Source organism: Ammospiza nelsoni, chromosome 1 (genome assembly GCF_027579445.1).
Source record: "Ammospiza nelsoni isolate bAmmNel1 chromosome 1, bAmmNel1.pri, whole genome shotgun sequence".
Classification (NCBI taxonomy): Eukaryota; Metazoa; Chordata; class Aves; order Passeriformes; family Passerellidae; genus Ammospiza; species Ammospiza nelsoni.
The window spans coordinates 1,237,711-1,265,379 of NC_080633.1; the positions used below are offsets into that span (position 1 = coordinate 1,237,711).

At 50.3% G+C, this 27,669-nt stretch overlaps 1 protein-coding gene across 1 annotated transcript in view; it reads left to right on the forward strand.

Moving 5' to 3' along the window:
* Positions 1-27,669, forward strand: part of SETD2 (SET domain containing 2, histone lysine methyltransferase) — a 55,944-nt gene that overhangs the window by 20,908 nt on the left and 7,367 nt on the right. The window contains exons 7-20 of the mRNA XM_059482890.1: positions 1,040-1,168; positions 2,488-2,611; positions 3,623-3,700; positions 3,944-4,041; positions 5,132-5,258; positions 7,535-7,669; positions 8,015-8,143; positions 9,653-10,309; positions 18,853-18,901; positions 19,374-19,557; positions 21,992-22,688; positions 24,881-25,015; positions 25,125-25,264; positions 26,587-26,698. Of these exons, the coding sequence (XP_059338873.1) occupies positions 1,040-1,168; positions 2,488-2,611; positions 3,623-3,700; positions 3,944-4,041; positions 5,132-5,258; positions 7,535-7,669; positions 8,015-8,143; positions 9,653-10,309; positions 18,853-18,901; positions 19,374-19,557; positions 21,992-22,688; positions 24,881-25,015; positions 25,125-25,264; positions 26,587-26,698 (2,794 nt within the window). The remainder of the gene's footprint in view (positions 1-1,039; positions 1,169-2,487; positions 2,612-3,622; positions 3,701-3,943; positions 4,042-5,131; positions 5,259-7,534; positions 7,670-8,014; positions 8,144-9,652; positions 10,310-18,852; positions 18,902-19,373; positions 19,558-21,991; positions 22,689-24,880; positions 25,016-25,124; positions 25,265-26,586; positions 26,699-27,669) is intronic.

A 27,669-nucleotide genomic window follows, 5' to 3' on the forward strand; every position in this document is an offset into this window, starting at 1 on the left:
TATGATATATATATTATATTAAAGCTGTACTAAAAGAATAGAAGAAAGGATTTCATCAGAAGGCTAGCAAGGAAAGTAAAGAATAGTAATAAAATCTTGTGACTGACCAGAGAGTCCGAGCCAGCTGACTGTGATTGGCCATTAATTAAAAACCACCAACGTGGACCAATCACAGATGCACCTGTTGGATTCCACAGCAGCAGATAATTATTGTTACATTTCATTTCTGAGGCTTCTCAGCTTCTCAGGAGAAGAAATCCTAAGGAAAGGATTTTTCATAAAATGTGTTTGTGGCAGTGAAGTGTCTGTGCTGGCCTGGAGGGACCTTGGGAGCTGCCAGCAGAAGCTGTGGCTGCTCCATCCCTGGAAGGTTTCAGGGGTTGGATGGGGCTTGGAGCAGCCTGGGACAGTGGGAGGCATCCCTGCTCATGGCAGGGGGTGGAATGAGATGATCCTCAGGGTCCCTTCCCACTCAAACCATTCCATGATTCCATGATTTAAATCTTTGGATGATCTGCAGGAGATCAGCCCTCACAAACTCCTGGATCTTGTTTCTCCAGAGCCTCTCCAACCTATGGCTGGTGTCTCCTTCTCCCTCTGGAGAGGTTTGGGAGCTGGAGGCAGGGACAGGGTGCTTGGTGGGATTCCCTTCTGGCACAAGCATTGTGGAAGGACTGAAATTACCTGTCAGAATCCCAATTTTTGCTCTTACCTCGTAGGCCACACGAAGGGCAGGGAATATCTTGAAGGAATAACACCCAAAACAAGGGGAGAAGAGCCCAGTTCTCCCCACTGGAATGCCCTGATACAGAAATACAGCGGGATCAGCATTCCAAATGTTTTTATCTTTCCAGAAATAAACGATCTGCATTTGCACACTGGCAGTCACGTGCTTGTGCTTTTTATAGCAAACCACATTTGAAGGTTTCACACGGAATTTCTCGTGATTATTTGGGGTTTATTTCCCATCTGAGCCCTTCCTGTTGGCGCTGTTTTCCTGCTGGGAATTGATTTGCTCCCTTCCCTTCCCTCCCCTCAGCTCCTCCCGGTGTCCGAACGGTGACTACTGCTCCAACCGGCGCTTCCAGAAGAAGCAGCACGCGGATGTGGAGGTGATCCTGACTGAGAAGAAGGGCTGGGGGCTCAGAGCTGCCAAGGACCTGCCATCGTAAGCCTTCCCTCTTCCCACAGCCTGTTCCCACCCTTTTGCTCCCTCCTGAAGGGAAAGGGGCCTGTGGGGTCTGGATTTCCCTGCCAGGAGATGGGCTGAGGTTCTTCCAGCTCATCCTTGTCCCTGATGGGTGTTCCTCTTCCTCTTTGGCATCTGCCCATCTGTTCTTTGATCTCCCACTCTGGTTCTGCTCTTCCTGGTTTCCCAACAGCCTTTCCATGGCTTATTCTTGGGATGAATCTGCCTCCCCTTTCTCTGTCCCTATTTCACTCCAGTTGTGTCCATCCTTCTCTTCCCATCTCTGCAAAACTTCTCTTCTGAGTCCTCCTCCTCTTCCTCCCTTTTGGACAATAGGAGGATCCAGAGGGGATCTTTCCTTCCATTGTTAATTCAGAATTGTAATTCCAAGAGCTGGGTTAGGTGAGGTGAAAGAAGAGAGGAGTGAGGACATTGAGATCTCCTGAGGCACAAGGGAGGATCAGGATGGGGGAGACCAAGATGAGGGAGAAGGGAGCAACCTGGAGTGTGTCCAGGGCAGGGAACAGGGCTGGGAAGGGGCTGGAGAATCCCTGAGGAGCTGGGAAGGGGCTGGAGAATTCCTGAGGAGCTGGGCAGGGGCTGCAGAATCCCTGAGGAGCTGGGCAGGGGCTGCAGAATCCCTGAGGAGCTGGGAAGGGGCTGGAGAATTCCTGAGGAGCTGGGCAGGTGCTCAGCCCGGAGCAAAGGAGGCTCAGGGGCCCTTGTGGCTCTGCACAGCTCCTGCCAGGAGGGCACAGCCGGGGGGATTTGGGATCTTATCCCAGGGAACAGGGACAGGAGCAGAGGGAACGGCCTCAGGCTGGGCCAGGGCAGGCTCAGGGTGGGATATTGGGAAAATTTCCTCCTGGAAAAGTGTTTTCCAGCCCAGAGCAGCTGTGGCTGCCCCTGGATCCCTGGCAGTGTCCAAGGCCAGGCTGGACAGGGCTGGGAGCACTCTGGGACAGTTGCAGGTGTCCCTGCCCATGGAATGGTGTTGGAATAGGATGAGCTTAAAGTTCCCTTCCCACCTGAGCCATCCTGTAATTCTATGAATATATAGAATTTATAGAACAAACCCTGCTCCAAGGGGAGCTTCATCCTTCTGTCACCTTCCCATGTGACAGCATAAAATCCCAAATTAATCAGAATTCCCTGAGATTAAAGCACATCATGATTGCTACACTGCCAGGATGGCCAGGCTGGGAGTTTTGTTCAGAGAATCCACCTGAACAGGGATTATTTTATGTTATTTGTGTGGGGTTTTTTGCTAAGAAAATGGATGTTTTTCCCTCTTGCAGCAACACTTTTGTTTTGGAATACTGTGGGGAGGTGCTGGATCACAAGGAATTCAAGGCTCGGGTGAAGGAATATGCCCGGAACAAGAACATCCACTATTATTTCATGGCCCTGAAGAATGATGAGGTGAGCAGTGGATTGCTGGCATGGGATTGCTTTGGGAAAGGCTGAATTTAGCTGTGTACAGCACCAGCTCCTTGGGATCCCATGGAATAATGTCCTGAATCCACTGGGAATGTTTTCCTGAGGAAAGCAAACTTCAAGCCTCAGGATTTTCTAACCCATTGCTCAATTCCAACAAAATTCTAGCAGCTTAAATGAACCCCTTAGGGAGGGGAAAGTGTCTTTCCAAAGGAGAAGATGGAGCATGGCTCATTGTTCCATGGGAGAGAAGTTTGGGAAGATCTTCCAAGCCAAACTTGCCCTTTTTGGGTGCTCAAATTAACAAAAATCCACATTTCCTTTCACATTAAACTCCATGAAATTGGGATATTTAAAGCTGGCAGAGTCCCTCTGTGCAGGATTGCCACTGGAATATTTATAAATGGGATATCTTTAATTATTTATGGCTGCTTCAGCTCCAAGGGATGTGGAGCTGTTCTCTCTGCCTGAGAACAAGGGGGATAAATAGAAATTCCATCTCTTATTCTCCTTGTCTCTCTTGTCAGGACTTTTTGGGTCTGGGGAGCTTGAGAGAAAAGGAGCTAAAAATACTCAGAGTGGTTTTTCCTGGGTGTTTTTCCTCCTAAAATAAGGGTTTTTGAGATTGTTGTGTGATTTTAAGCGTCACAAAGGAGCATTTCCAGTCATAAAAGGAGTTTTTATTTCTGGGATCACTTTTCCCTTGGAGTATGAGGTGTGTGGGAGAAAATTCACTCTCCCAACCCCTCATGGCTGTATCAGAAACAAAATCCAGGATCTGCACCCAGCTGGAGAACTCTGGAAAATGAGGAGCTGTGTACCTGAGTGCTCTTTTTTTCAGGGATTTGATGTCCTGACAAACCCCAATCTCTACAATAAAGATGGAGAATATCAAATAAACAGTGGGAAAGGAGATGATTCCCACAAGGGTTGTGTTTGCAGCTTTGTCCCATCCCAAGGAATGAACCTTTCCCTGCATTTCTTGTCCCTTTTCAGATCATCGATGCCACCCAGAAAGGGAACTGCTCCCGCTTCATGAACCACAGCTGTGAGCCAAACTGTGAGACCCAAAAGGTAAAATGCTGGGTCCAATCCAGCAGCTCCTCCCTCTGGGGAGCTCACAGTGAAACATTTTCCTTCTTTATTTTGGGGATTTTTGTTGATGTTGTATCAGTGACATGAAAACACCTGGATTTAAACCGGGCACTTGGCCTGGTTTTAAACTCCCCAGTGCTGTTTCTCCAAGGATTGGTGTGTTCAGGGAAAGCAGACCTGGAGCTGAGGCTGGAATAACTCCTGGTGTCCTTTTCTCCACAGTGGACTGTGAATGGGCAGCTGAGGGTTGGGTTTTTCACCACCAAGCTGGTCCCGTCGGGCTCAGAGCTGACGTTTGATTACCAGTTCCAGAGATATGGGTACGTCCCCTTCCCTTTCCTGGCCCAGGAATTCCTGCTCTTCCCCTCTCCCAGTGTCACTGCTCCTGCTCCATCCCTTTCCCAGAGAATTCCCTTCCCTGCTTCTTCCTGTCTGGTTATTGATTAGACTTTGGGATATTCCTCCAGAATTCCTGTTCTTCCCTTCCCACTGCTGTTTTATGGCTTGGCAAGCTTTGAGGAGCTGTAAAACCCCCTGGATAACTCATCCCCTCTTCCTGGCCTAATCCAGGGCTGCAGGGAAAGCTCCAGCCTGGAATTGGGATCCCTTTGCTAAACCTCCATTGCTCTTTGGTGAAGTATAACTTGAGGAACATCCCTTCCTTTTCCTTTTGAATCCTTCTCCAGGCCCCCTCTGTAAGCAGGAATGAGTTTTTAGTTGCATTTTAAGATAATTCCTCATTCCTAGAAATTCCTGGAATTGAGCTTCCCTGCTTCTTACCCCTGCAGGGCCGCGTTCCTCCAATGGGTTCCACATATTTAAAGTAAAACCCTACTATTTTCCCAAGAAATTGTGGAATGGAGTTTAAAATGGATGGTGTGTCAAGTGGGAAATACAGAGGCTTGGTAGAAATATTCCTTGGGAACTATATTTATTGTATTTATTATATATATATATTGTATTTATTATTCATGGCTGAACATCCAAAACAAATTTTCCATGTGGATTTTGCTGCTCCCATGAATCCTGAGCTCATTCTTTATCCTGTTTTGAGCTCTCACATTCAATATATGAGCTATAAAATGCTATGAAATGCAAGTTTTTCCTAATGGATGTATAATCCTGAGGCTAAATTCCTTAGGAAAATTAGGATATTGATGGCAATGTGGGATAAGAAGTTGTCAGCCCCATCAGCTCCACCTTTTCCTCTCTGATTCCTGGTTCTTGGCCTGTGGAGAGCGTGGAAGTGAGGCTGGGGATCATGGCAGCTGTGTTGGGAATAAAGCCTTTGTTTGAGTTTTCAGTGGCTCTTCCATGCAGAGCCATTCCCATTCCTGGCTTTGGTGGGTGCAGAGCTGGCTGTGGCTGGGGCTGGGCTCTTGTTGAACCTCCCTTTGTGTCCCCCCACAGCAAAGAGGCCCAGAAATGTTTCTGTGGCTCCTCCAACTGCCGGGGGTACCTGGGAGGGGAGAACAGGGTCAGCATCCGCGCGGCCGGGGGCAAGATGAAGAAGGAACGATCCCGCAAAAAGGACTCGGTGAGTTTGGGGACTGAGCCTCTGGCATTGAGCACAGCCACTCCCCAGCACTGCCAAAACCACCCATGTCCCCAGGTGCCACATCCACGTGGCTTTAATCTCTCCAGGAATGGGGATTCCACCACCACCAACCCTTTCCACTGAGGGATTTCCCCAATATCCAACCTGAGCTGCCTCTGGCACAGTTTGAGGCTGTTTCCTCTCATCCCAAGTGCCACTTCCACGTGGCTTTAAATCCCTCCAGGAATGGGGATTCCACCACCACCAGCCCTTTCCACTGAGGGATTTCCCCAATATCCAACCTGAGCTGCCTCTACCACAGTTTGAGGCCATTTCCTCTCATCCCATCTCTGTTCCTTTGGGAGATGTTTACTCCTGATGACCTCAAGGTTTTCAGTGTCATCAAAGGTTGGATTGATGATCTTGGAGGTCTTTTCCAACTCCAATGATTTCATTTCACAAGGTCCCTCAAGATTTGTGTTTTCTTGGATCTTCAGTTAAATCAAATTTCCTTTCTCCTGGTTTTTTAAAGTCCCACCAGAAACTGACTTTTCCAGGTTGAGGCTCTGCCATTGAGCCCAGCCACTCCCCAGCACTGCCAAAACTACCCATGTCCCCAAGTGCCACATCCACATGGCATTAATCCCTCCAGGAATGGGCATTCCACCACCACCAGCCCTTTCCACTGAGGGATTTCCCCAATATCCAACCTGAGCTGCCTCTACCACAGTTTGAGGCCATTTCCTCTCATCCCATCTCTGTTCCTTTGGGAGATGTTTACTCCTGATGACCTCAAGGTTTTCAGTGTCATCAAAGGTTGGATTGATGATCTTGGAGGTCTTTTCCAACTCCAATGATTTTATTTCACAAGGTCCCTCAAGATTTGTGTTTTCTTGGATCTTCAGTTAAATCCAATTTCCTTTCTCCTGTTTTTTTAAAGTCCCACCAGAAACTGACTTTTCCAGGTTGAGCCTCTGCCATTGAGCCCAGCCACTCCCCAGCACTGCCAAAACCACCCATGTCCCCAAGTGCCACATCCACGTGGCTTTAATCCCTCCAGGAATGGGGATTCCACCACCACCAGCCCTTTCCATGAAGGAATTTCCCCAATATCCAACCTGAGCTGCCTCTGGCACAGTTTGAGGCTGTTTCCTCTCATCCCATCTCTGTTCCTTTGGGAGATGTTTACTCCTGATGACCTCAAGGTTTTCAGTGTCATCAAAGGTTGGATTGATGATCTTGGAGGTCTTTTCCAACTCCAATGATTTTATTTCACAAGGTCCCTCAAGATTTATTGAGGGGATTTATTGATTTATTTATTTTCTTGGATCTTCACTTAAATCCAATTTCCTTTCTCCTGGTTTTTTAAAGTCCCCCCAGAGAGTGACTTTCCTAGGTCCAGTATTTGCTCATCCATAACTCCATAAATTTGATTTAAAAATGTGGGTTGCTTTCCATGATTTGTAAACAGTGATGAAAGATGAACAACATTGGCTTTGCCATAAAAGGCATCACCTAAATTTGGCACTCCAAGGGCAGAGTTTCACCATTTCCAGGCTGGGAGGTGGAATTTTAGAGACAATGCATGGAATTGCAGGGAAGGGTTCATGCCATGTGGAAAAAGTGCAGAGAATCCAGAGCAAGAGGAATTTTTTTGGGGGTGAAATCTTCTGCAAGAACCTGCACAGGCTCTTCTTTAATTCCTACAAATTGTAATTATTCCATCCTTGAAGGCACAAACCTCTGTTCCTATGGAGAAGATTTATTCCTAATTCTTTGGGGAAGTTTAAAAATGCCAGTTTCATCTTAGTGTGCTGTATCAGAGAGTGAGGAGACCAGAAATAGTTCCTAAATCATTTCTAGAGAGTGAGTAAGCCAAGAAATAATCCCTAAATCATTTATAGGGTGTTTTAAAACACTAATTAGTCCCTAAATGAGAGGATGATATTTCAGTGTCCTTGTGGAGAGGGACTCTCTGGTTGTAAGGATTATAAATCTGTTATAGTTTATAATCCATTAATCATTACAAATTTATAAAGAATTTATACAGCTCAGAATATAAATAATAAGTTTTACCTGCAATTAAAGATAATTTCTTAGCTTGTTTTCTGCATGAAAAGATAAACTCAGGGCCGGGAGGGTTTTGGTGCAACCACCTGGAATTTCCAGCAGAGCTGAAAGGTGGAAAATGGGAAAATGGAAAATGAGGGAGAAGGGAGCTTGGAGTCAGGGAATTGCCTGGGCTGAGGCTGAGGGTGTTTTCTGTGGCTCTGCAGGTGGATGGGGAGCTGGAGGCGCTGCTGGAGAACGGGGAGGGGCTCTCTGATAAAAACCAGGTGCTGAGCCTGTCGCGGCTCATGGTGCGCATCGAAACGCTGGAGCAGAAACTCACCTGCCTCAAGCTCATCCAGGTGAGGAGGAGCAGCCTGGGAGGGGAGGGATCCACGTCCCGTTCCAGTGACATCCTCAGAGGAGCAGGGGCAGTGTGGGAGGCAGGTCCTGCCCTTTTTGCTGCATCCCCAGCTCAGTTGAGCAGCTCCAGGATCCACTGTCCTTCAGTTCTGAGCTGTAGTGGTTGCAGGGGTCCTGCTGCTGGATCCCTGCTCCAACCCCAGCAGTTCCAGCCACTCAGATCAGCTTGGGCCTGCTCAGGTGCCGAGTTCTGGCTCTGCCATGGCTTTGAGCATGATCCCAGTGGAGCAGTTTTCCATGGTTTTGCCTGGAAGTGTCTGATGTTCCCACCTCTGGCCCTCCAGAACACACACTCGCAGTCCTGCCTCAAGTCCTTCCTGGAGTGTCACGGCTTGTCCCTGCTCTGGATCTGGATGACGGAGCTGGGCGATGGCAGAGGGAGCACGGCCAACAACCTGAAGCTGCAGCTGGAGGTCAGTGATTCCCTGGCACTGGGAGCTCTCACGGGATCCTCGAGGTGGGAAAAGCCCTTTGAGATCGAGTCCAACCCTTCCCCAGCACTGCTGAGGCCACCACTCACCCTTGTCCCCAAGTGCCACATCCACAGGGCCCTCAAATCCCACCAGGAATGGGGACTCCAGCCTGTGCCAGGGCTGGCCAGTGCTTTTTGGGGAAAAGGGTTTTGGCAGCTTTGCTGAATGCTCGGGATCACGAGGATTTTCTTTTCCTTCTTTTTTTTTCAAATACAAATCTGTGCCAAGTGTTCATGGAAAACAACCTCAGGTGCCTCAGAACTACAGGCCTGAAAGTTCTGCCCTCGGGCAGATCCTTAATAAACGGAAGGAATTTGCTCCTGTGGTTTTCCTTAGATTCCTGACATAGATTCCATGAGCCAGAACTTAAAGGTTGTTGCTGTTGCTGTTTATTCCGTGCTGAAGCACAGGGAATTTGAGATCCTGACAGTCTGAAGGGGAGCTGGAATGTTTCAGTTTTCCATAAACAATTTGGGATTGGATGCCCAAAGACTTCTGGAAGTTGAGGGTCATTGTGTCCAAGCTGTGCCCAATCCCCACCTTGTCCCCAGCCCAGAGCACTGAGTGCCACCTCCAGGTGTTCCTTGGACACCTCCAGGAATGGGCACTCCAAACCTCCCTGAGCAGCCATTGCAATGTTTAACAACCCTTTCCATGAAAAAAACTTCCCAAAATCTATCACCTGTGACTGTCGCTAGATAGAGGAGATCAGATATTTAAATTTTATATTTTGGGATATTGGGAAGGAATTCTTGGAAAGATTTACATCACTGGTTGAGAAAGAATTAATTCCTCCTGTGAGGGTGGTGAGGTCCTGGCACAGGTTGCCCAGAGAGGTTGTGGACTTCCCATCCCTGGAAGTGTCCAAGGCCAGCTTGGACAGGGCTTGGAGCCACCTGGGATGGCAGAAGGTGCCACTGCCCATGGCAAGGATAACTGAATGGCCTTTAAGGTCCCTTTCCACCCAAACCAGGGTTTTATGATCACCTTGATAATTCCAGAGTTGACTCTTCCTGAGAAAAGTGAATTATTGTTTAACAAGCCTTTCCATGAAAAAACTCTTCCCAAAATCTATCACCTGTGACTGTCACTAGATAGAGAAGATCAGATATTTAAATTTTATATTTTGGGATATTGGGAAGGAATTCTTGGAAAGATTTAGATCAGTGGTTGAGAAAGAATTAGTTCCTCCTGTGAGAGTGGTGAGGTTCAGGCACAGGTTGTCCAGAGAGGTTGTGGACTTCCCATCCCTGGAAGTGTCCAAGGCCAGCTTGGTGTCCCTGCCCATGGCAAGGAGAACTGAATGACCTTTAAGGTCCCTTCCCACCCAAACCAGGATTTTATGATCACCTTGATATCCCAGAGTTAATTTTTCCTGAAAAAAGTGAATTATTCCAGCTCGGACACAGCTTTAAATCCTGACATTGCCCTGCTTGTCCTTGCCCTCAGATCATGAAGACCCTGGAGCTGCTGCCCATCCCCACCAAGAACATGCTGGAGGAGAGCAAGGTGCTGCCCATCATCCAGCGCTGGGCTCAGACCAAGACGGCGGTGCCGCAGCTCAGCGAGGGCGACGGCTACTCCAGCGAGAACACGTCGCGGGCCCACACCCCCCTCAACACCCCCGAGCTCTCGGCCAAGCAGGGCGGCGAGGGCGACACCGACACCCCCAAGAAGTTGGTGTTCCGCCGGCTGAAGATCATCAGCGAGAACAGCATGGACAGCGCCATCTCGGACACCACCAGCGAGCTGGAGGGGAAGGAGGGCAAGGAGGACCTGGACCAGCTGGAGGCTGCCCCAATGGAGGTGACAGAGGAGCAGCAGCAGCCGCAGCAGCAGCAGCAGCAGGAGATCAAAACCGCTGTGGAGGCGCCGGTGGAGAGCAGCAAATCCCAGCCTGCAGAGCTGGAGGCCGAGCCCGAGGCAGAGGTCAAGGAGAGCAATGGAGCGAAGCTGGAGGAGCCCATGGCCATGGAGACACCATCACAGGATGAGGAGGAAGGAGTTTCTGACGTGGAGAGCGAGAGGAGCCAGGAGCAGACGGATAAAATCGTGGATGTGAGCGACTTGGCCACCAGGCTGCTCGACAGCTGGAAGGAGCTCAAGGTAAGAGGCAGCTCCGTGCAGCTCCAGCACCTGGAGCTAAGGAAAACGTGGATTTGGTGGTGGTGTGGTGCACATGGGGCTGCTTTGATGCCTTTTGGTCAATATTTGATAACTGACTGGCTTTTTCCACACAAAAAGTGCTTTCTGTATAAATCCTCTGGTGGCAGCTGCCCTCGGTGTGACCTGAGAAATGTCCAGGTGTTGGTGACGCCAGCAGCTCGTTGGGTTTGGGCACACAAGGACACCTTGGTCACCCTCTTAGACTTCCAGGGAATGGGCAGCTCTGAGGGATTGAGATTCCTATGAGCTTTTTGGGTGGAAGTGGCCCACATCCCTCAATGTGGAAACAGATGGATGGACTGTCTGCTCCTCAATTCCATCCTCAGAGATGTTCATGGCTACTCCTAAATGGCCCAACTCTGGAAATGTCCAAGGTTGGACAGGGCTTGGAGCAGCCTGGGATAGTGGAAGGTGTCCCTGCCCATGACAGGGAGTGGAATTGGATGATCCTTAAGGTTCCCCTCAACCCAACCATTCTGGGATTCTCTGAGTTGAGTTATCCCAGCATCCCCAGCTTTTCCTGTCATTTCAACCTCTCTTTTGATCTGCACCATGTGGAGCCTCCTGAGAAGGCTCTGTTGGCCCTGCCAAGTTCTCTCAAAGGCAGTGTTGGATCAGGCCCTGCGTGTTCACAGTTGGAAGTGCCCAGATGTGGGTGTTATTTGGGACTTCAGTGGTTTCACTCCCATCAGGGTCTTCTGGAGCAGAAAACCTCTTCAAGAGAAGGGCTTGGTGGCTCCCTCTGTCCTCTGGAGTTGTGTCCCTGTCCCATAGGTGGCCAATGGGATCTGCAGCCACCACCAGCTTTTAGTGGGATGTAGGATGACATTCCAGCAATGGTTCTAAACTAAAAGAGGAAAGATTTAGATTAATGGTTAAGAAGGAATTAATTCCTCTTGTGAGAGTGGGCAGGCCCTGGCACAGGTGCCCGGAGCAGCTGTGGCTGCCCCTGGATCCCTGGCAGTGCCCAAGGCTGGAGCTTGGAGCACCCTGGGATAGTGGGAGGTGTCCCTGCCTGTGGCAGGGGGTGGCACTGGATGTCCTTTAAGGTCCCTCCCCATCCAAACCATTCCATGGCTCTGTGGATCTCACTCCCCACTCAACACTTCAGCCATTCCTTGGGTTTCTTTAGATCTTTGGAAGCTCCTCATGGATCCGCTGCTCCTGCAAGATTTCATTCCATGTGTTATTTCACATTCCTTACATTCAAGGCCAGGAGGGCTGGGAGCATCTTTAGTAAGCCCAAACCCAGAGATTCCTGAGGGTCCAGCAGGAATTGAAGGCACTGCCACAATTCCAGCTTCTTGTGGGCTTGGTGGGACTTGGAGGCTCTTCTACCTTTCTCTTAATCAACCCGCAGCCCTGCTTTAATTACTGGAAGTAGTTTGAAGCAAATTCATGTTTTCTAGTGCATCATGGAGCTAAGGAGTTTATTTACTCATTGACTTTAATAATGAGGAATGATTGCAAGAGGTTAATTAAAATAATGGGTGTTAATTGTGCAGCGGAACCAGCACAGGTGAAGGAGACCTCACCTTAAGCTTTGCTTGTGCCATTTCTGGAGCTGCAAACACCAGGGTTTAGAAATGCAGAGATTCCCAGGAGAATTCAGGGACATTTTACCTCAGTCTGATGTTTTCAGGAGGATCAGATACTCCTGAACATGCACAGAGTTTGGGCACAATCATTTGTGACAGAAATCTTAGGGGGGAAGGAGTGGGGTAAGACACATTTCTGTAGAGAGGCTGGATTGTGGTTTGGTGCTTTCCTTCCTTTTCTCCAAGTGCATCTGATCATTTACCAGATTTGAATTTGCAGACTCTTGGTGTGGTTTTCCTCTCAAAGAGACACCATCAGGTTGAATTTGTGGTTCAGTTGGGAAAAGTACTTTTCCATTGTTCCCAAGAGAATTGTTAAGATTGGAAAAGACCTCCAACATCAAGTCCAACCTGTTTTAAAGTAAAAGTTAAGTCAGGCCTTAGTCCTGCTCTGCTTTGGAGCCTTGTTTTGGGTATCCAGGCTGAGTTTCTCCTTTGTGTTCCCTTCCACACTCATGTACACAGAACAGCACAGAGAAAATGATAAAATATTAGTAAAATGTGTGAAATTTCACAAAACTCCCCCAAAACGTTGGTTTGAGACCAGATTTGATCTGATGGTGTCGTTTTATCCCCAGGATTTGTGTTTTCTTTGGAGCTTGGAGAAGCTCAGCTTGGGAATCTACAGACTTTTGTTGAAGTTGTGGTGGGACCATGGAGTCCTGACACATTCCCATATTTTACATGTGGATTCTCATCCTGTCTGTGTATTTATTAATGAACCTCAGGTCGTGGTCTGATTGTAGGGATGGGATTGGATCTCATGAGCTTGGAGTAATCCCAGCAAATCCACCCCATAAAAGCAGGATCGTGACACGGGGCTGTGACAATTCATTTCTCTCCCACATAACAATTGTAGGGAAACTGGGAGCTGGGAATTTATCCTGTCCTGGACTTTTTCATGGCTCCAGGAGTTAACTGCCTCTGTCCAACTCTCACCTCATTAGGTGCCACCAAAGCCCACCCCGGATGTCTAAAAAAAGACAAATCCAAGCTGGAAGGGGGACGGATAACTCACCCCCAGGTGCCTTTCCCAGCACATCCAAGCTCTGGAAAAGCCGGGGTTTTGGCGTGGTGGAGCACCTTGGCACTGTCTGGGGGGCGGGAGGGTCGGAAACGTGGTGACTTTAGCGCTGTCCTCTCCAGCCTTGCTGACGACCCCCTTGTAATTTCCACCGTTTCCATCCAGCTTCTCCGGGCAGCCAGAGCTGACCAAGGGGCTCCTTTTCTCCAACTCCGTGCGGAAGAAGGGAGAGGACATAGCGCCAAGAGCCGGGAAGATGGTTGGGAAGCTGGCTGATGCATGAGCAGTGTGATAGGTGAAAGGAGGACAGAGGTGGTTAACTCGGGGATGCCGACGTTATTTTGGTGCGTCCATTGCCGGCAATGGACGTCGCTCCGGGGAAATCCCAGCTCCTGGCCTGAAAGGATTAAGTGAGCTTGATTTTTTTCTCTACCTCTACACACAGGACTTGTGAGTCCTTCCCGGGCTCGCTGCACGACACACACTCACTCGCATTCCCCGTGTGGGATGAGTTTTCAGCCCGGGCTCGTGGGCGCCGTTCCCGCTCTCCGAGGAAGCGCTGCATGGCTTCTCCCGGGCTGAAAACTCCCTCCCAGTGCCACAACACCCAGCACGGCACAGGTGTGGTGCTTCCACGTGGTTCTCCCAGGTGGATTGTGCTCAGGTAAGGCTCTGTGGGCTGATCCGTGTGGAGAGGCCATGCTGGAGGTGACACGTGGCGTGATGGACGACAGAACTCTTGGAATCATCGGAACACGCCGTAGGGACGAGCTTGGGAAGCTCTTCCCAATGTCCTCTTGAGAGCTGAGGTTGATAGCTGAGTTGAGGGACAGAGAGGATGTTTTGGTGCCACTCTGCCTCATGTGGGACCGAGCTTTGGGAATCTTCCCCCACCCCAGAGGAGGCTCTCACCTTCTGGGAAAGGGTTGTGGCTCTGAGGATCCATAGGTCCTTTCCTTGTGACTTGCAGAAGATCTTGGTTTTAGGAAACATCTTTTGTTAGAGCCAGTCTTGGGTTTGAAAGGTTTTATTTGGATACTTCTGGCCTTGTGAGCGTTTGCGGTGCCTTGGAGCTCAAGGCTGAATCCTCACCCTGACCTGGGCCAAAGTGGATTTTTTTTGCACTTAATAATCATGGAATCAGGGAATTGGTGAGGTTGGAAAAGCCTTCAGAGATGATTGAGTCCAACCATCCTCTAGCACTACCAAGGCCACCCCTTCTCCCTGTCCCCAAGTGCCACATCCACAGGGATTTTAAATCCCTCCATGGATGGAAACTCCCCCCTGCCCTACGCAGCTTGTTCACTGCTGGACAACCCTTTCCATAAGGAATTTCCCCAATATCCCACCTGAACCTCCCCAGGAGGCCATTTCACCCTGAATGGGACATCTTGGGTGACCAAAGGCAGCTGAGCTTCCATCTTCCCCTGGGATGATCTTTCCAAGTCTGCACTGATTTATCCTGGTGAAGCCCCCTGAAGCTGCTCTCTGGCCTGTCCCTTTCCCAGTGAAGCCATCCTGGAGTGCCTGGCTCTGGCTCCAGCACGCACATCCTGTGCTTCAATCAGGAATTTTATAATTTCTTATAACTTAGAGCAAGGAATAGCTGGGGAAAACAATAGGATTGGGGAGCGGCCAGGCCGTGGTTTGCTGTGGGATCTTCTGGCCTTCATGCAGGGATTTCATGGTGTTGGTCCAAAGAAAACACAAATCCTGGGGATAAAATGACACCATCAGATCAAATTTGGTCTTAAACCAACATTTCGGGGAGTTTTGTGAAATTTCACACATTTTATTAATATTTTATCATTTTCTCTGTGCTGTTCTGTGTACATGAGTGAGGAAGGGAACAGAGATGTTCCTAAGGAAAAACTCAGTCTGGATACCCAAAACAAGTCTCCAAAGCAGAGCAGGACTAAGAGGAGAGAGGAAGGGAGGGAAGAGGATCCAGCCTGGTAGGGGATGGATGTGGTCGTGTTCTTCCTTCAGCAAATCAACAGAAGTTCATAGAATCATAGGAAAAACTCATGGAATCATTAAGGCTGGAAAAGACCTCCGAGGTCATCAAGTCCAGCTGTTAGTTCAGCAATGACCGGCAGCTTTGAGGGACAGAATTTTGTAGAAGGTTCCATCAAGGCACAATCTGCATTTCCCACTGCAGAACCCTTTGAGCCGTGACTCCATCCTGCAGCTCTTCCCTTTCCCAAGCCAAGGCTGGCTCGTGCCTGAGGCCGGACAGCCTAAATGCCATTTTTTCCCCCCTCTTTTGTGTCGAACAGACTCGTGTCACTTTTCCTCCTGCCTTTAATTTTGCGTGCGGTGCCTTCAAAGCCGTGCCGGGCGCTCGGGAGCCATTTGGAGCCCGTTAGCGGCGGCCGCGTTGATTGAGGAATCCTGCAGCTCCCGTTTCCAAAAATAAAACTGCCTTTTCTTGGGAGCTTCCCCAGCCTGCTCTGACCGCCATCTGCTTCTCATGGAGCAGTTTGGACAAATCCCTCCGTTTGTTCCTGGTTCAAAGCCTTTGCTGCCTCCATCTTCCCACACGGGGTGGATGCTGGAGGCTCCATTGAGCGGGGCTGGAGTTTCTCTCCACCAGCACGGAGCTCACTCCCTGCTCATCCTCACCTTGGATTTTGGGCTTCCTGCACGTTAGGGCTGGCCAGGTTGTTGGGCTGGATCTGGAGTGGGCACCCCCAATGTCCTGGTGAAGTTAGAGCAAGGCATGGCAGTGTGACAGTGCCGGGATTATCCCCTTACTCCAGGTGCTCCTTATCCTCCTTCTCTTCCCACTGAGCCTTTTCCCAGTGGTTTCCATTCCCCATCCTGCTCTTAACTGGGAGAGATCTTTTTTAGGAGCTGGGGACTTGGTGTAGTTTAGCTCTTACCAACATTTGCGTTGTCCTTCTGGACATCCATGGTGTTCATCCATGATCCCATTCCTTGGTGGCTCCTCATTCCCCCTGGATATCCATGATTTTCATCCATGATCCCATTCCTTGGTGGCTCCTCATTCCCCCTGGACATCCATGGTGTTCATCCATGATCCCATTCCTTGGTGGCTCCTCATTCCCCCTGGACATCCATGGTGTTCATCCATGATCCCATTCCTTGGTGGCTCCTCATTCCTCTCTGGATATCCATGATTTTCATCCATGATCCCATTCCTTGGTGGCTCCTCATTCCCCCTGGGAACAGCCAGATTTAGAGGGATTTTTTGGATGTGCTGCTCTGAAAAGGAACATTTTAAAGAGTTTAACATGGGAAATAAAAAAATCCTGGCAAAACCCATTGGTGGCAGGTGATTTTGGGGCTTCAGAGCCTGCCCCTGTGGTCACCTCCATCCCACACAAGGTAGGGAGAGGCAAAGTCTTCCCTGCCATCCATAGCTGTGGAATTCTGTTGGAAAATGAAATTAAATCCATAGATGATGGCTGGATGGGGCTTGGAGCACCCTGGCCTGGTGGGAGGTTCCCTGCACGTGGTAGGGGTTGGAACTGGATGAGCTCCAAGGTCCTTCCAGCCCAAACCATTCCATGATTCCATGATTCCATTATATGGATTACATCATTTATAAATATATAAATCCTATATAATTATGGGTTTATCCTGCATCCCTCCTCACTCCAAACATGCAGCTGCTGTTTCTTTACATTTACTCTGAAAAAACTGGATTTGGAGTACTGTAGCCCATAGCAAACACATAAATAAATTTTAAAAACTTTATTTGAAGGGCATTTTTTGGGAATTTCAATGCCTCTCTTTTTTGTAGATGCTTCAAACTCCATGTGGTGTGTTTGAGCTCCACAGAAAAGCAAAAATCTCTTTAAAAACCTAAAAATCTTGGCCCAAATCCCTTTTTTTTTTTTTAGCCAGCAGCAGCACTTTTGAAGTGGTTTTGCCTTGTGGACAAACCACAGCAGGGTTTCTTCTCCTTCCCTTTTTTTTTGCTAAAGGAAATTCTCGTTTTTAGCCCATCCACTGCTGGGGGTGAGCACGTTGCTAATGAGCCCCCTGAGCCATTAATTAATTCCCAAACAGCTTTAAAAACTCAAGGAGTTTAAATAAGAGAGGATATTCTGTAAAAGCTGAGAGTCAAGGCAAGGTAAACTCCACATTTCTGAGCATGTGGAAGCTTTAAATTCCCAGCTGGAGCAGCCTTCACCCCCAGGAAATGTCAAATCCATCTTTTTTTCCCACTCTGCCTCATCCAGGGCCCAAATGAAAGGATATTTTAGGGAAGGTGCTCTGGGAAAGCTGGAATGTCAGCCCAGCTCCCCAAAACAATTTATTTGTGTTAAACTGAGCATCTCCTTCATGATTTAATGGGATTTTTTTGGGGATGCAGCTGCTGCTCCAGCAGGGATGCTCCATCAGGCACAATCCAGCTGGTTCATCACATCCTGCTGGAAATAACTGGGAATTCTTGGGAATTCTGTATTCCTTCAGGAAGGGAACAGAGCAAGGGCTTGATAGAAGCTGGAATTAAACAAAAATGAGCTTTTTTTCCCCAACCTTCCAGCACTTGGACAGTCAGGAATGCTGTAAAACCTCTGTAGGATCATGAGCATCGCAGAGGTAAAATGGGATTTGCTCTGGGAATGCCAAAATATTCCAATTAAAAATACAATGGAGCATGGAAAGGTGCTGATAAAGCTCATTTCTTACTTGGGGGGATGCACAGTTGGTTCCAGTGACATGGGAGAGGCAAAGACATTGTGCTAAATCTGGACTTCAGGGAGGTTCTGCTCCTCATTCCCAGCTCTTCTTCCCTCTTCTTCCATGGTGCCATCTCCAGCTGGAGTTGTCAAGATTTTGGGATCATCCAGTGCCACCCCTGCCATGGCAGGGTCACCTTCCATTGTCCCAGGGTGCTCCAGCCTGGCCTTGGGCACTGCCAGGGATCCAGGGGCAGCCACAGCTGCTCTGGGAATTCCATCCCAGCCAGGAATTCCCAATTCCCAATCTCCCATCCATCCCTGCCCTCTGGCACTGGGAGCCATTCCCTGTGTCCTGTCCCTCCATCCTTGTCCCCAGTCCCTCTCCAGCTCTCCTGGAGCCCCTCCAGGCCCTGCCAGGGGCTCTGAGCTCTCCCTGGAGCTTCTCCTCCCCAGATGAACATTCCCAGCTCTCCAGCCTGGCTCCAGCCCTGCAGCAGCTCCGGGGCCTGCTCTGGATGTTTCCAGCAGCTCCAGGTCTCCCTGTGCTGAGGGAGGAGCTGGATGAGCAGAGGTTTGGGGTTTGGGGTTTGGGGTTTGCTGCTGCTGAAGGTGTGGTGGGTGCTGGGTGTGATCTCAGCAGCTTCAGCAGCTCCTTGCTCAGAGGGGTCACTCAGAGCTGCTCCTGCTCATCCCCCTGGGGCTGCTCCCCCATCAAACATCAGAGCTTGGGAACACCATGGGAATGGGACCCTATTGGGAGCTGGGAGAAGCCCAGGGGTGGTCCCTGAGCAGGGGGAGCAGGTGTTGGCCACCAGAGCCAGGATCACAGAGCCATGGAATGTCTCCAGGCTGATGGGACCTGTTGGGATCACCCAGCCCAACTCCTGCTCCTTGCTGGGTCATCTCAAGCTGCCTTGGAGACCAGGACAGGGACAGCAGGAGCTGCTGCTGGGACACTCTTCTGCCACCTTGGAAGGTGTAGGGCCCTACAGCTCTTTGCCCAAAATTCCACTGAAACCCATCAAAAATCAAACACTGAGCAGAGGAAATATATGGAAAGCACCACAAAAACCCCCAGAACTTTCCTTCAAGAGACCCTTTTCTGGTGGTTTATTGTAAATGTATGATTTATGGGGTTCTTGGCTGTTTGGGGTGGTTTTGGGAGCAGCTGGAATTGTGACCCTGCTGGTGGCTTTTCCACAGGAGGTCTATCGCATCCCGAAGAAGAGCCAAGCAGAAAAGGAAAGCAGTGGTAAGTTCCTCACCTTTTTCCATGTTTTCCTCTTCTCCCATGAAACTGCTTCATTTTCCCAGCTGGGAATGTCAGGGGATGTTCTGCCTCCATAGCTCCAACTCCTGGGAAACAGCTCCTGGCAATGGGGAGGAAAATCTGAGCTGTGGGTGGGGAGAGATGGGGCCTGAGGGTGACATGGAGCAACCTGGAATTAAAATTATGGAATTGGTGAGCTTGGAAAAGCCCTCCCAAGTCTGAGTCCTGCCATCCCTCAGCACTGCCAAGGCCATCTCCTCCATGTGGCTTTAAAATCCCTTCAGGATTGAGGACTCCATCCTTGCCCTGTCCCTGGCCATCCTTTTCCATGAGAAATATTCCCAATATCCAACCTGAACCTCCCCTGGCACTGCTTAAGGCATTTCTAAGAGAGAGGGGAGCCCTTAACACCCAAATTACAAAATTCCCTCCCTTTTTTCCCCTGTTTTCCCAGCAGCTGACCGTGGCAGAGACCCAGGGGGGCTCCGGGATCAGACCCCCACTCCCAAGAACCCCGCGCTGAGCCGGGAGCGCGATGCGGAGCGGCAGAGCCAGAGCAAGGAGAGGAAGAGACGCCGAGATTCCCTGTCCCCCCCGTCCTCAGCCTACGAGAGGGGCACAAAGAGGCCAGAGGACAGGCAAGTGCTGGCAGGGAGCTGCCACATTCCAGGGATCTGCCACGTTCCTGGGTAAAACCTCCAGGGAAAACGGGTCTGGGGGTCTTTGGAGTCACCCAGGAAGGGGATGGGGGTTTTCTCCTGGAGGAAACCTGGGGGTGAGGTTCAGCCCTGGTGGGAGTTGGGTGGTTCCTGGGGGTGTTGGTGGCTTCTTCTCTGGGATAAGTGCACCTCCATCCTCAGGTGTGGTTTGGGAATGAGGTGGGAAATGAGGGGAGCTGTGCCAGCTCCTGCACACAAATTAGGGATCGTGGAACGGTTTGGGTTGGAAGGACCTTAAAGCCCATCCAGTCCCACCCCATGGCTTGGGGACACCTTCCACTGTCCCAGGCTGCTCCAAGCCCTGTCCAGCCTGGCCTTGGGCACTGCCAGGGATGGGGAATCCAGAAATTCCAGGAGGCAGCCCTCCTAATGCAACCTGGATCCTTCAAAACCCATTCCCTTCTCCTGCTCCACCTCTTCCCAATGTGCTGGGAATTGTTCTGAACTTGGAGCAATCCCTGCCTGTACAGGAGGGAGCAGTGCCCAAACCAGGATTTCTAACTCCAAAACTTCCTTGGCTGAGTGGCTATTCCCTAAAAATCCCTGTGAGGACAGCAGTCCAGGGGGTTTGATCCCAGCAGGCTGTTCCAGGTCTGCCTTTCCTTGGGAATGGTGGCATCACTGCCACGGCTGAGCATGCAAATTCTAATGAGGAGAAGGAAAATATTCCATGTCCTGCAGTTCAGAGAGCCTGGAGATCGTGTTAAAGGCAGCAGAAATGCCACAGAATTTCCTTTAGAGAAGTCACTTCTCTGTTGTCCCTCTCAAAGCCACTCCATAATTAGGGAACAATTGGTGCCGAGTCAGCCAGACGAGGAAACCTCGCACTGAGCTGGGCTGGGAAAGTTGGAAACATCTGGATGAGAAGTACAGATGTAAATCTGTCCCTCTGTAACGAGGCTGGAAACATCCCCAGGAAGTAAAACCTGGATTTTTGGGGTTGTTTTAAACAGAACAAGCGTTTTTTGGGTGAGCAGCTGCTGCTCTGGCTCTTCCCCCTGTGCCGTGTCCGTGTGAAGGACCAAATTCCTTCTCTGGGAATGTTCTCCCCACTCTGAGCATCCCTCTTTGTTATTCCAGGGATTTAGTATTTTGATTTAAAATAATCAAATAGATGGAGAAAGGAATGCTAAACCCCCGGTTTCCTTCTTCCCACTCCCTCCATGGCAGCTGCTTCTCCTCCAAACTCTCCAGGCAGTGCCAGGAAAGACTTTAATTAGGGAAATCAAACTCCTCCCGGCAATGAGGTTCCCATTAAGGGATCCTGCAGCTCCTCTGGGAATGCCTGGAAACAGCTCCAGCGGATCTGTTGGTAGCAATGTGCTTTTGATATGTAAATGGATCCCAGGAACACAGAATATATGGAGAATATCCTGGATGCTTTGCAGAATCCATTATATTAGGGCTGCAAAGCATTTTTCCTTGTAATCCCTGTTTTACCACACTCATAACGTCTGGAAATATCCACCTTTGATCTGAAATTTTCCTTGGTTGGGCTTTGATCAAAGTCCTTAGGCTTTTTTTCTTTTTCCCTCCTCCTTTAATTCCCTGGAAAAATCCCTCCAGCTGCTGCACGTTTTGGGATGAAAACTCTTAAGGAATTAAAAAAACCCATCCACACCATTATTTTCTGAAGCTGAAGCTGCGGTCTGGGAACAAGCAGAATTCCAAACAGGAATGTGCTGCTTGTGATTCCCTTGTTCTTGGCCGTGTCTGCAGCTCCCATGTTGGGGTTCTGGACTGGAAGGATGGAATTCCCACCCCAGCACTGGAATTTGGGGGGGAAGGTGCTGCCTTGTGAGTTGCTCCTGTTTGGGAGCATCTTCCAAATTCCTTGTTTGTCCTGCTCGGGGAAAACATGGCAGAGTGTTTCCAGCAGGGCCTGTTTGGGTTACCCTGCAGATTGTGCCTATCCTTGGCTTCTCTTGGAGATGTTCCCTCCCTCTCCAGGTATCCCAGAGCAGCTCCTCCAGACAGCTTCTGTGGCATCCTTGCATCTCCATCAGCACCAGGCTGATGTTGGCCAATCCACTGGCATTGCTTATACTCTGCCCTGGCTCCCTGTGGATGAGCAGGTGTTCCTCTTGAGTTGGTCAAACAGCTGGAGAAAGGGGAATGTTTTTAGGAATTCATGCTGTTGTTGGGCATTCCAGGTTTCCCTTTTGTCCCTTTTGCTGCTGGGATCAGTGGGTGTTCCTCTTGAGTTGGTCAGACAGCTGGAGAAGGGGAATGTTTTTAGGAATCCGTGCTGTTGTTGGGCATTCCAGGTTTCCCACTGTCCCTTTGCTGCTGGAGCCCTGGGCCCTCAGCTTCCCGAGGCCTCACAGGTGCTTTCCCTGCTCCCTCTCCCCAGGTATGACACCCCAGCATCTTCCAAGAAGAAGGTGCGGCCCAAGGACCGCAACAAGCTGTCCACGGAGGAGCGCCGGAAGCTCTTCGAGCAGGAGGTGGCCCAGCGGGAAGCCCAGAAACAGCAGCAGCAGCTCCAGAACCTGGGAATGACCTCTCCTCTTCCCTACGACTCCATGGGCTACGGAACCCCCCACCACAGCTTCATGGGCTACCCACCAGGGTACCCCATGCAGGCCTACGTGGATCCCAGCAACCCCAACGCCGGCAAGGTGCTGCTGCCCACGCCCAGCATGGACTCCATGTGCTCCCCGGCGGGGTACCCCGAGCACTCCCAGACTTTGGTGGGGCACGCGGTGGAGCCGGCGCTGAGCACGGCGCAGCCGGTGCCCGTGGTGCAGCACGTGGCCACCACCATGGAGGTGACGGCGCCGCAGTACGTGGGGGCGCAGGGCGACGCCGCCGCCGCCGCGGTGCACCAGGAGCCCAACGTGGCCGTGCTGCCCGTGGCCGCGGCCGGGGCGGTGCAGAGCCAGAGCTATGGCTCCGTGTGGGACTCCAGCCAGCAGCCCCCCGTGGCCGTGCAGCAGCCCTACTCCCCGGCCCAGTCCCAGCCTGCCATCTACTACCAGGGCCAGACCTGCCAGACCGTGTACGGGGTGACCTCGCCCTACTCGCAGACCACGCCGCCCATCGTGCAGGTAATTCCAGCTGGGAACACCCACGGAACCAGGGCAGCCAGCTGGGGAACACTGGAGTTACTGTGGGAGTGTTGGAGGGCAGGATGGGGGGATGGATGGAGACCAGAGATCTCTGCAGCCAGGGCTGGGAACTTGGGGTTTATTGCACAGGGCCTGGGTGCAGGGCCCTGCTGGGAACTTGGGGTTTATTGCACAGGGCCTGGGTGCAGGGCCCTGCTGGGATTTGGGGTTTATTGCACAGGGCCTGGGTGCAGGGCCCTGCTGGGATTTGGGGTTTATTGCACAGGGCCTGGGTGCAGGGCCCTGCTGGGAGCTGCAGCCACAGCTCAGAGCAGGACTGAGAGAAGAGAAGGGGAGAGAGGATGAGAGAGAGAGAGTAAAAGGGTAAGAGAGCGAGGTTCCCGTTACAATACCATAACTCTTCTACTGTGTTGAATATTCTAATTCTCACTAACCAATCTAGTACAAGATACAAATCCTACAGCATTTCCATACAGTCTATAAGAATCATTACATTACCATACTGTGTTACATTTTAAACCCTAAAAACTCCTCTTTGGGCCCTTCTGCCAAGCTGCAGGGTCTGCTCTGCCCCTTGGAGCTGTCTGCAAGCAGACGGTGTTGTTCCATCAAAAGGGGATCACCTTCAGTCCAGCCACACCACTGTTTTCCAGTTGTTCAGTAACTGAGGGATCTCAAAGCTTTCATTTCAGTCTCACTTATATGTAGTTTCCATATTCTCAAAATCTTTTGCCAGACCATCATATTTATAAGGCTTTCCTGTTTCATCTTCCCCAGCAAGTTACTCACTGTAACTTCTGTGCTTCTCTTGGAGCATCTTCTTAGCTCTTCCCAGGGAGCTTCCTACCCAGGAGTAGAAGGAAAGCACATTCCAGGGTATTTTCCATCTACAAATGGCATAAATTAGAGAATCATGGAGTTCTGGAATGGGGATGGTTGGAAGGAACCTTAAAGAGTGTCCAGTGCCACCCCATGCCATGGCAGGGACACCTTCTGTTATCCCAGATTGCTGCAGGCCCTGTTCAACCTGTCCTTGGACATTCCAAGGGATGGAGATACTGAGAACATCCAGGGATGGAGATACTGAGAACATCCAGAGATGGAGATACTGAGAACATCCAGGGATGTGAGATACTGAGAACATCCAGGGATGGAGATACTGAGAACATCCAGGGATGGAGATACTGAGAACATCCAGGGATGGAGATACTGAGAACATTCAGGGATGGAGATACTGAGAACATTCAGGGATGGAGATACTGAGAACATCCAGGGATGGGGGACATTGAACACATCCAGGAATGGGGGATACTGAGAACATCCAGGAATGGAAGATACCTGAGAATATCCAGGGATGGAGATAGTGAGAACATCCAGGGATGGAGATAGTGAGAACACCCAGGGATGTGAGATACTGAGAACATCCAGGGATGGGGGATACCTGAGAATATCCAGGGATGGAGATACGGAGAACATCCAGGGATGGAGATACTGAGAACATCCAGGAATGGGAGATACTGAGAACATCCAGGAATGGGAGATACCTGAGAATATCCAGGGATGGAGATACTGAGAACATCCAGGGATGGAGATAGTGAGAACATCCAGGGATGGAGATAGTGAGAACATCCAGGGATGGGGGACATTGAACACATCCAGGAATGGGGGATACTGAGAATATCCAGGGATGGGGGATACTGAGAACATTCTGGGATGGGGGGATATTGAACACATCCAGGGATTGGGGATACTGAGAACATCCAGGGATTGGAGACGTTGAGCACATCCAGGGGTGATGATTCCACAGTTGTTGGGCCCAATCAGGAATTTGCAGCTTGCAGGAGTATTTTGGTTTTTTGACTGAATGGAGATTGTGGATAAAAGCTGAGTAAAACATGGATGTGGGATCTCAACTTCCACTGGCTTTTAAAAGTAGAGTCTGGAGCTGCCAGAATTAATGATATTACAAAAATCTGAGGATAATATTGGGAAGGAATTCCTGGCTGTGAGGGTGAGGAGGGGCTGGGCTGGAATTCCCAGAGCAGCTGTGGCTGCCCCTGGATCCCTGGAGGTGTCCAAGGCCAGGCAGGGACACCTGGCCTGGTGGAAGCTGCGCTCCTGCAGTGAAGGTTTTTTTGGGAACAGCAGCTGATTGTGATTCCCTGTTGCAGAGCTATGCCCAGCCAGGTCTGCAGTACATCCAGGGCCAGCAGATCTACACGGCTCACCCACAGGGAGTCATCGTGCAGCCCCCCACGGCCGTCACCACCATCGTGGCGGCCGGGCAGCCCCAGCCCATCCAGCAGGTGAGCATCCAGAGGGATGGGGAGGGTTTTCCTGTGGGATAAAGAGCTGCCAGGGCACCTTTTGTGAGCCCTCACAACTTTAACTTCATCCCTTCCGTGCTGTCTGCAGCCAGAGCTGGTGGTCACCAACAACCTCCTGGATCTGCCTCCGCCTTCCCCTCCCAAACCCAAAACCATCGTCCTCCCTCCCAACTGGAAAACAGCCCGGGATCCTGAGGGAAAGATCTACTACTACCACGTGGTCACCAGGTGGGTGTGTGTGACAGTGGTCACAGGGGTCTTCAGGTGAGGGAAGAAGAGATGAGAATGTTGACTCCATGTTCAGAAGGCTTGATTTATTATTTTATGCTATATATGTATTACATTATAACTAACTAAATAGAATAGCAGGAAAGGTTTCCTCTCAGAAGGCTAACTAAGAATAGAATGGAAAGGAATGATAACAAAAGGCAGCTCTCTGAGACTCAGTCCGAGATAGCTCGGCCTTGATTGGCCATTAATGTTTATAATTAAACATCCAAGATGGGCCAATCACAGATGCCCCTGCTGCATTCCACAGCAGCAGATAATCAATATTTACATTTTGTTCCTGAGGCCTCTCAGCTTCTCAGAAGGGAGAAAATCCCAAGAAAGGATTTTTAGTGCCAAGGTGTCTGCGACAGGTGTGGGCATCGCTGGCCGCTGTCCCCAGGTGCCACATCCACAGGGCTGGGATGGGCCCTGCACCCTGTCCAGGACAGCCCTTTCCTTGAAGGAGCTTTCCCAATATCCAACCTGAACATCCCCTGGCACAACTTGAGGCTGTTCCCTCTTGTCCTGTTGGTTTTTTTTTTGGGAGAAGAGCCCAGCTCCCATCTTGAAGAAACACAATTTTCCCAATGTTTTTCCTACACCTTTCCCATTAGTTTTGGAAAGAACCAGGTTTTGGATCAATCCCTATGAATTTACCTGAAATTAAAATGAGTTTTGAGCTTCTAAAAAGGTATTTTAAAAAATTTCCAACCTCCATTGGAGGTGTGGATGAGGATCCACCTCCAAAAGGATAAGCAGGAATATTTCTCTCCATATCCATTTCCTGCTGTCAGTTGTTGCTCCTGGCACACATTTCCCTGCATCCATAAATCTTTTCCTTCTCCCTCTTGGATTCCTCCCTGCTCCAGCAGAGCAGGAGACCTTCAGACACCTGGAATTCAAACCAGTGGAGCAGGAATTGGTGAATTGTGTTGTTGGGAAGTTTGGGATGAGACGAGGAGACCCAAGGAGGCTGAACCTTCCCTGGGCTCTCTGCTGGGATGTTCCCACCTTTCCATGCTGGGAATTCCATCCTGGTGGTGAACATCCTCGATCCCACAGTGTCACCATGCAGAAAATGGTGTAGATTTCCTTTCTTCAGTTCTTCCTGCTTGTTTTTAACCTTCTCCAACTTAGAAACCTTCAAATCAAGAGCAGTGCTGTGAATTCCACGTGTCAGGAGTTCTGATGGAATCTGGAGGTCCCAGCTGATGGGACAATCCACGAGCAGGTCCCAGTTTCCCTCAGGAGGTGACACTGGCGTGTTTCCCTCCCTGCAGACAAACCCAGTGGGATCCCCCAACGTGGGACAGCCCCGGGGACGACGCCAGCCTGGAGCACGAGGCCGAGATGGACCTGGGCACCCCCACGTACGACGAGAACCCCATGAAGGTGAGGGGCACAAATCTTGGGCATGGACCATGGGATGGAGGGTCACTGTGGAGTTGGGAGGTGCCAGGGGCACAGAAGTGACCCTTTGGATCCTTTGGAGTGGCTCTGTTGGCCACACTCAGGGTTGGCTGTTCTGGTGTTGAATGGACACTGGACTTCCCTGAAGTTCTGCCCTGGATCCCAGCCTGAGTGTGGAGCTGGCCAGAAAAGTGGGAATGAGGGGGAGTAACATTGAAAAAGGACAAAATAAGGGTGTAGCTCAGGAGCCTTTCCCACCCCTTTCTGATTCCTTAACAAGCTGGAGAAAATCCATGGGAAGAGAGGAGTCAATTCTCCTGCTGCTCCATTGCTCCCACGTTCCCGGGGTTTTCCTGGAGGTGTTGTCCATCCTGCAGCTCCCAGGGACACCCCACGTGGCTGCTGTTGCCTCTCCATGTGCTGCCAGGATGCCAAGGGTTAATCCCATTCCCAGCCAGGAATCCTGGCAAGTTCACTCCGATGAAATTACAAATATTTATCTCACTGGAAAAAAGTTAATTGGGAAATGAGCTCAGAGCTGGCACTCCCTGCTCAGCCAAAGGGCTGTTGCTTCCATGGAATCCAGGGAAGCCTTTTCAAGGATTTTTATCCTTGGATCAGTGTCACATTTATCCCATAATATTCTGTGATCTTGGGGTTGCAAATATTGTTGAAGGATATTGGGATTGAGCAAGAAAATGTTAATTGGAGGCTCCATAGGGAGATTTGAAGCTGGAGTAGGTGGGTAATGCATCCCTGTGGAGGGATGAGCTGAAGTTCAGTGGTGGAGAGCAGCTTGGAGATGTTTGGGAGCGTCCCTGGGGTGGGAATGAGGTGCTGAGGAGAACATTGGGCTCTTGTGAGCAGGGAAATCGATCAGTGCTGGTGCTTTTCTGCTTGGGAGTTGTTCTCCCATGGAGTTCTGAGGGTCTCGGTGCTGCCTGCACAGCAGA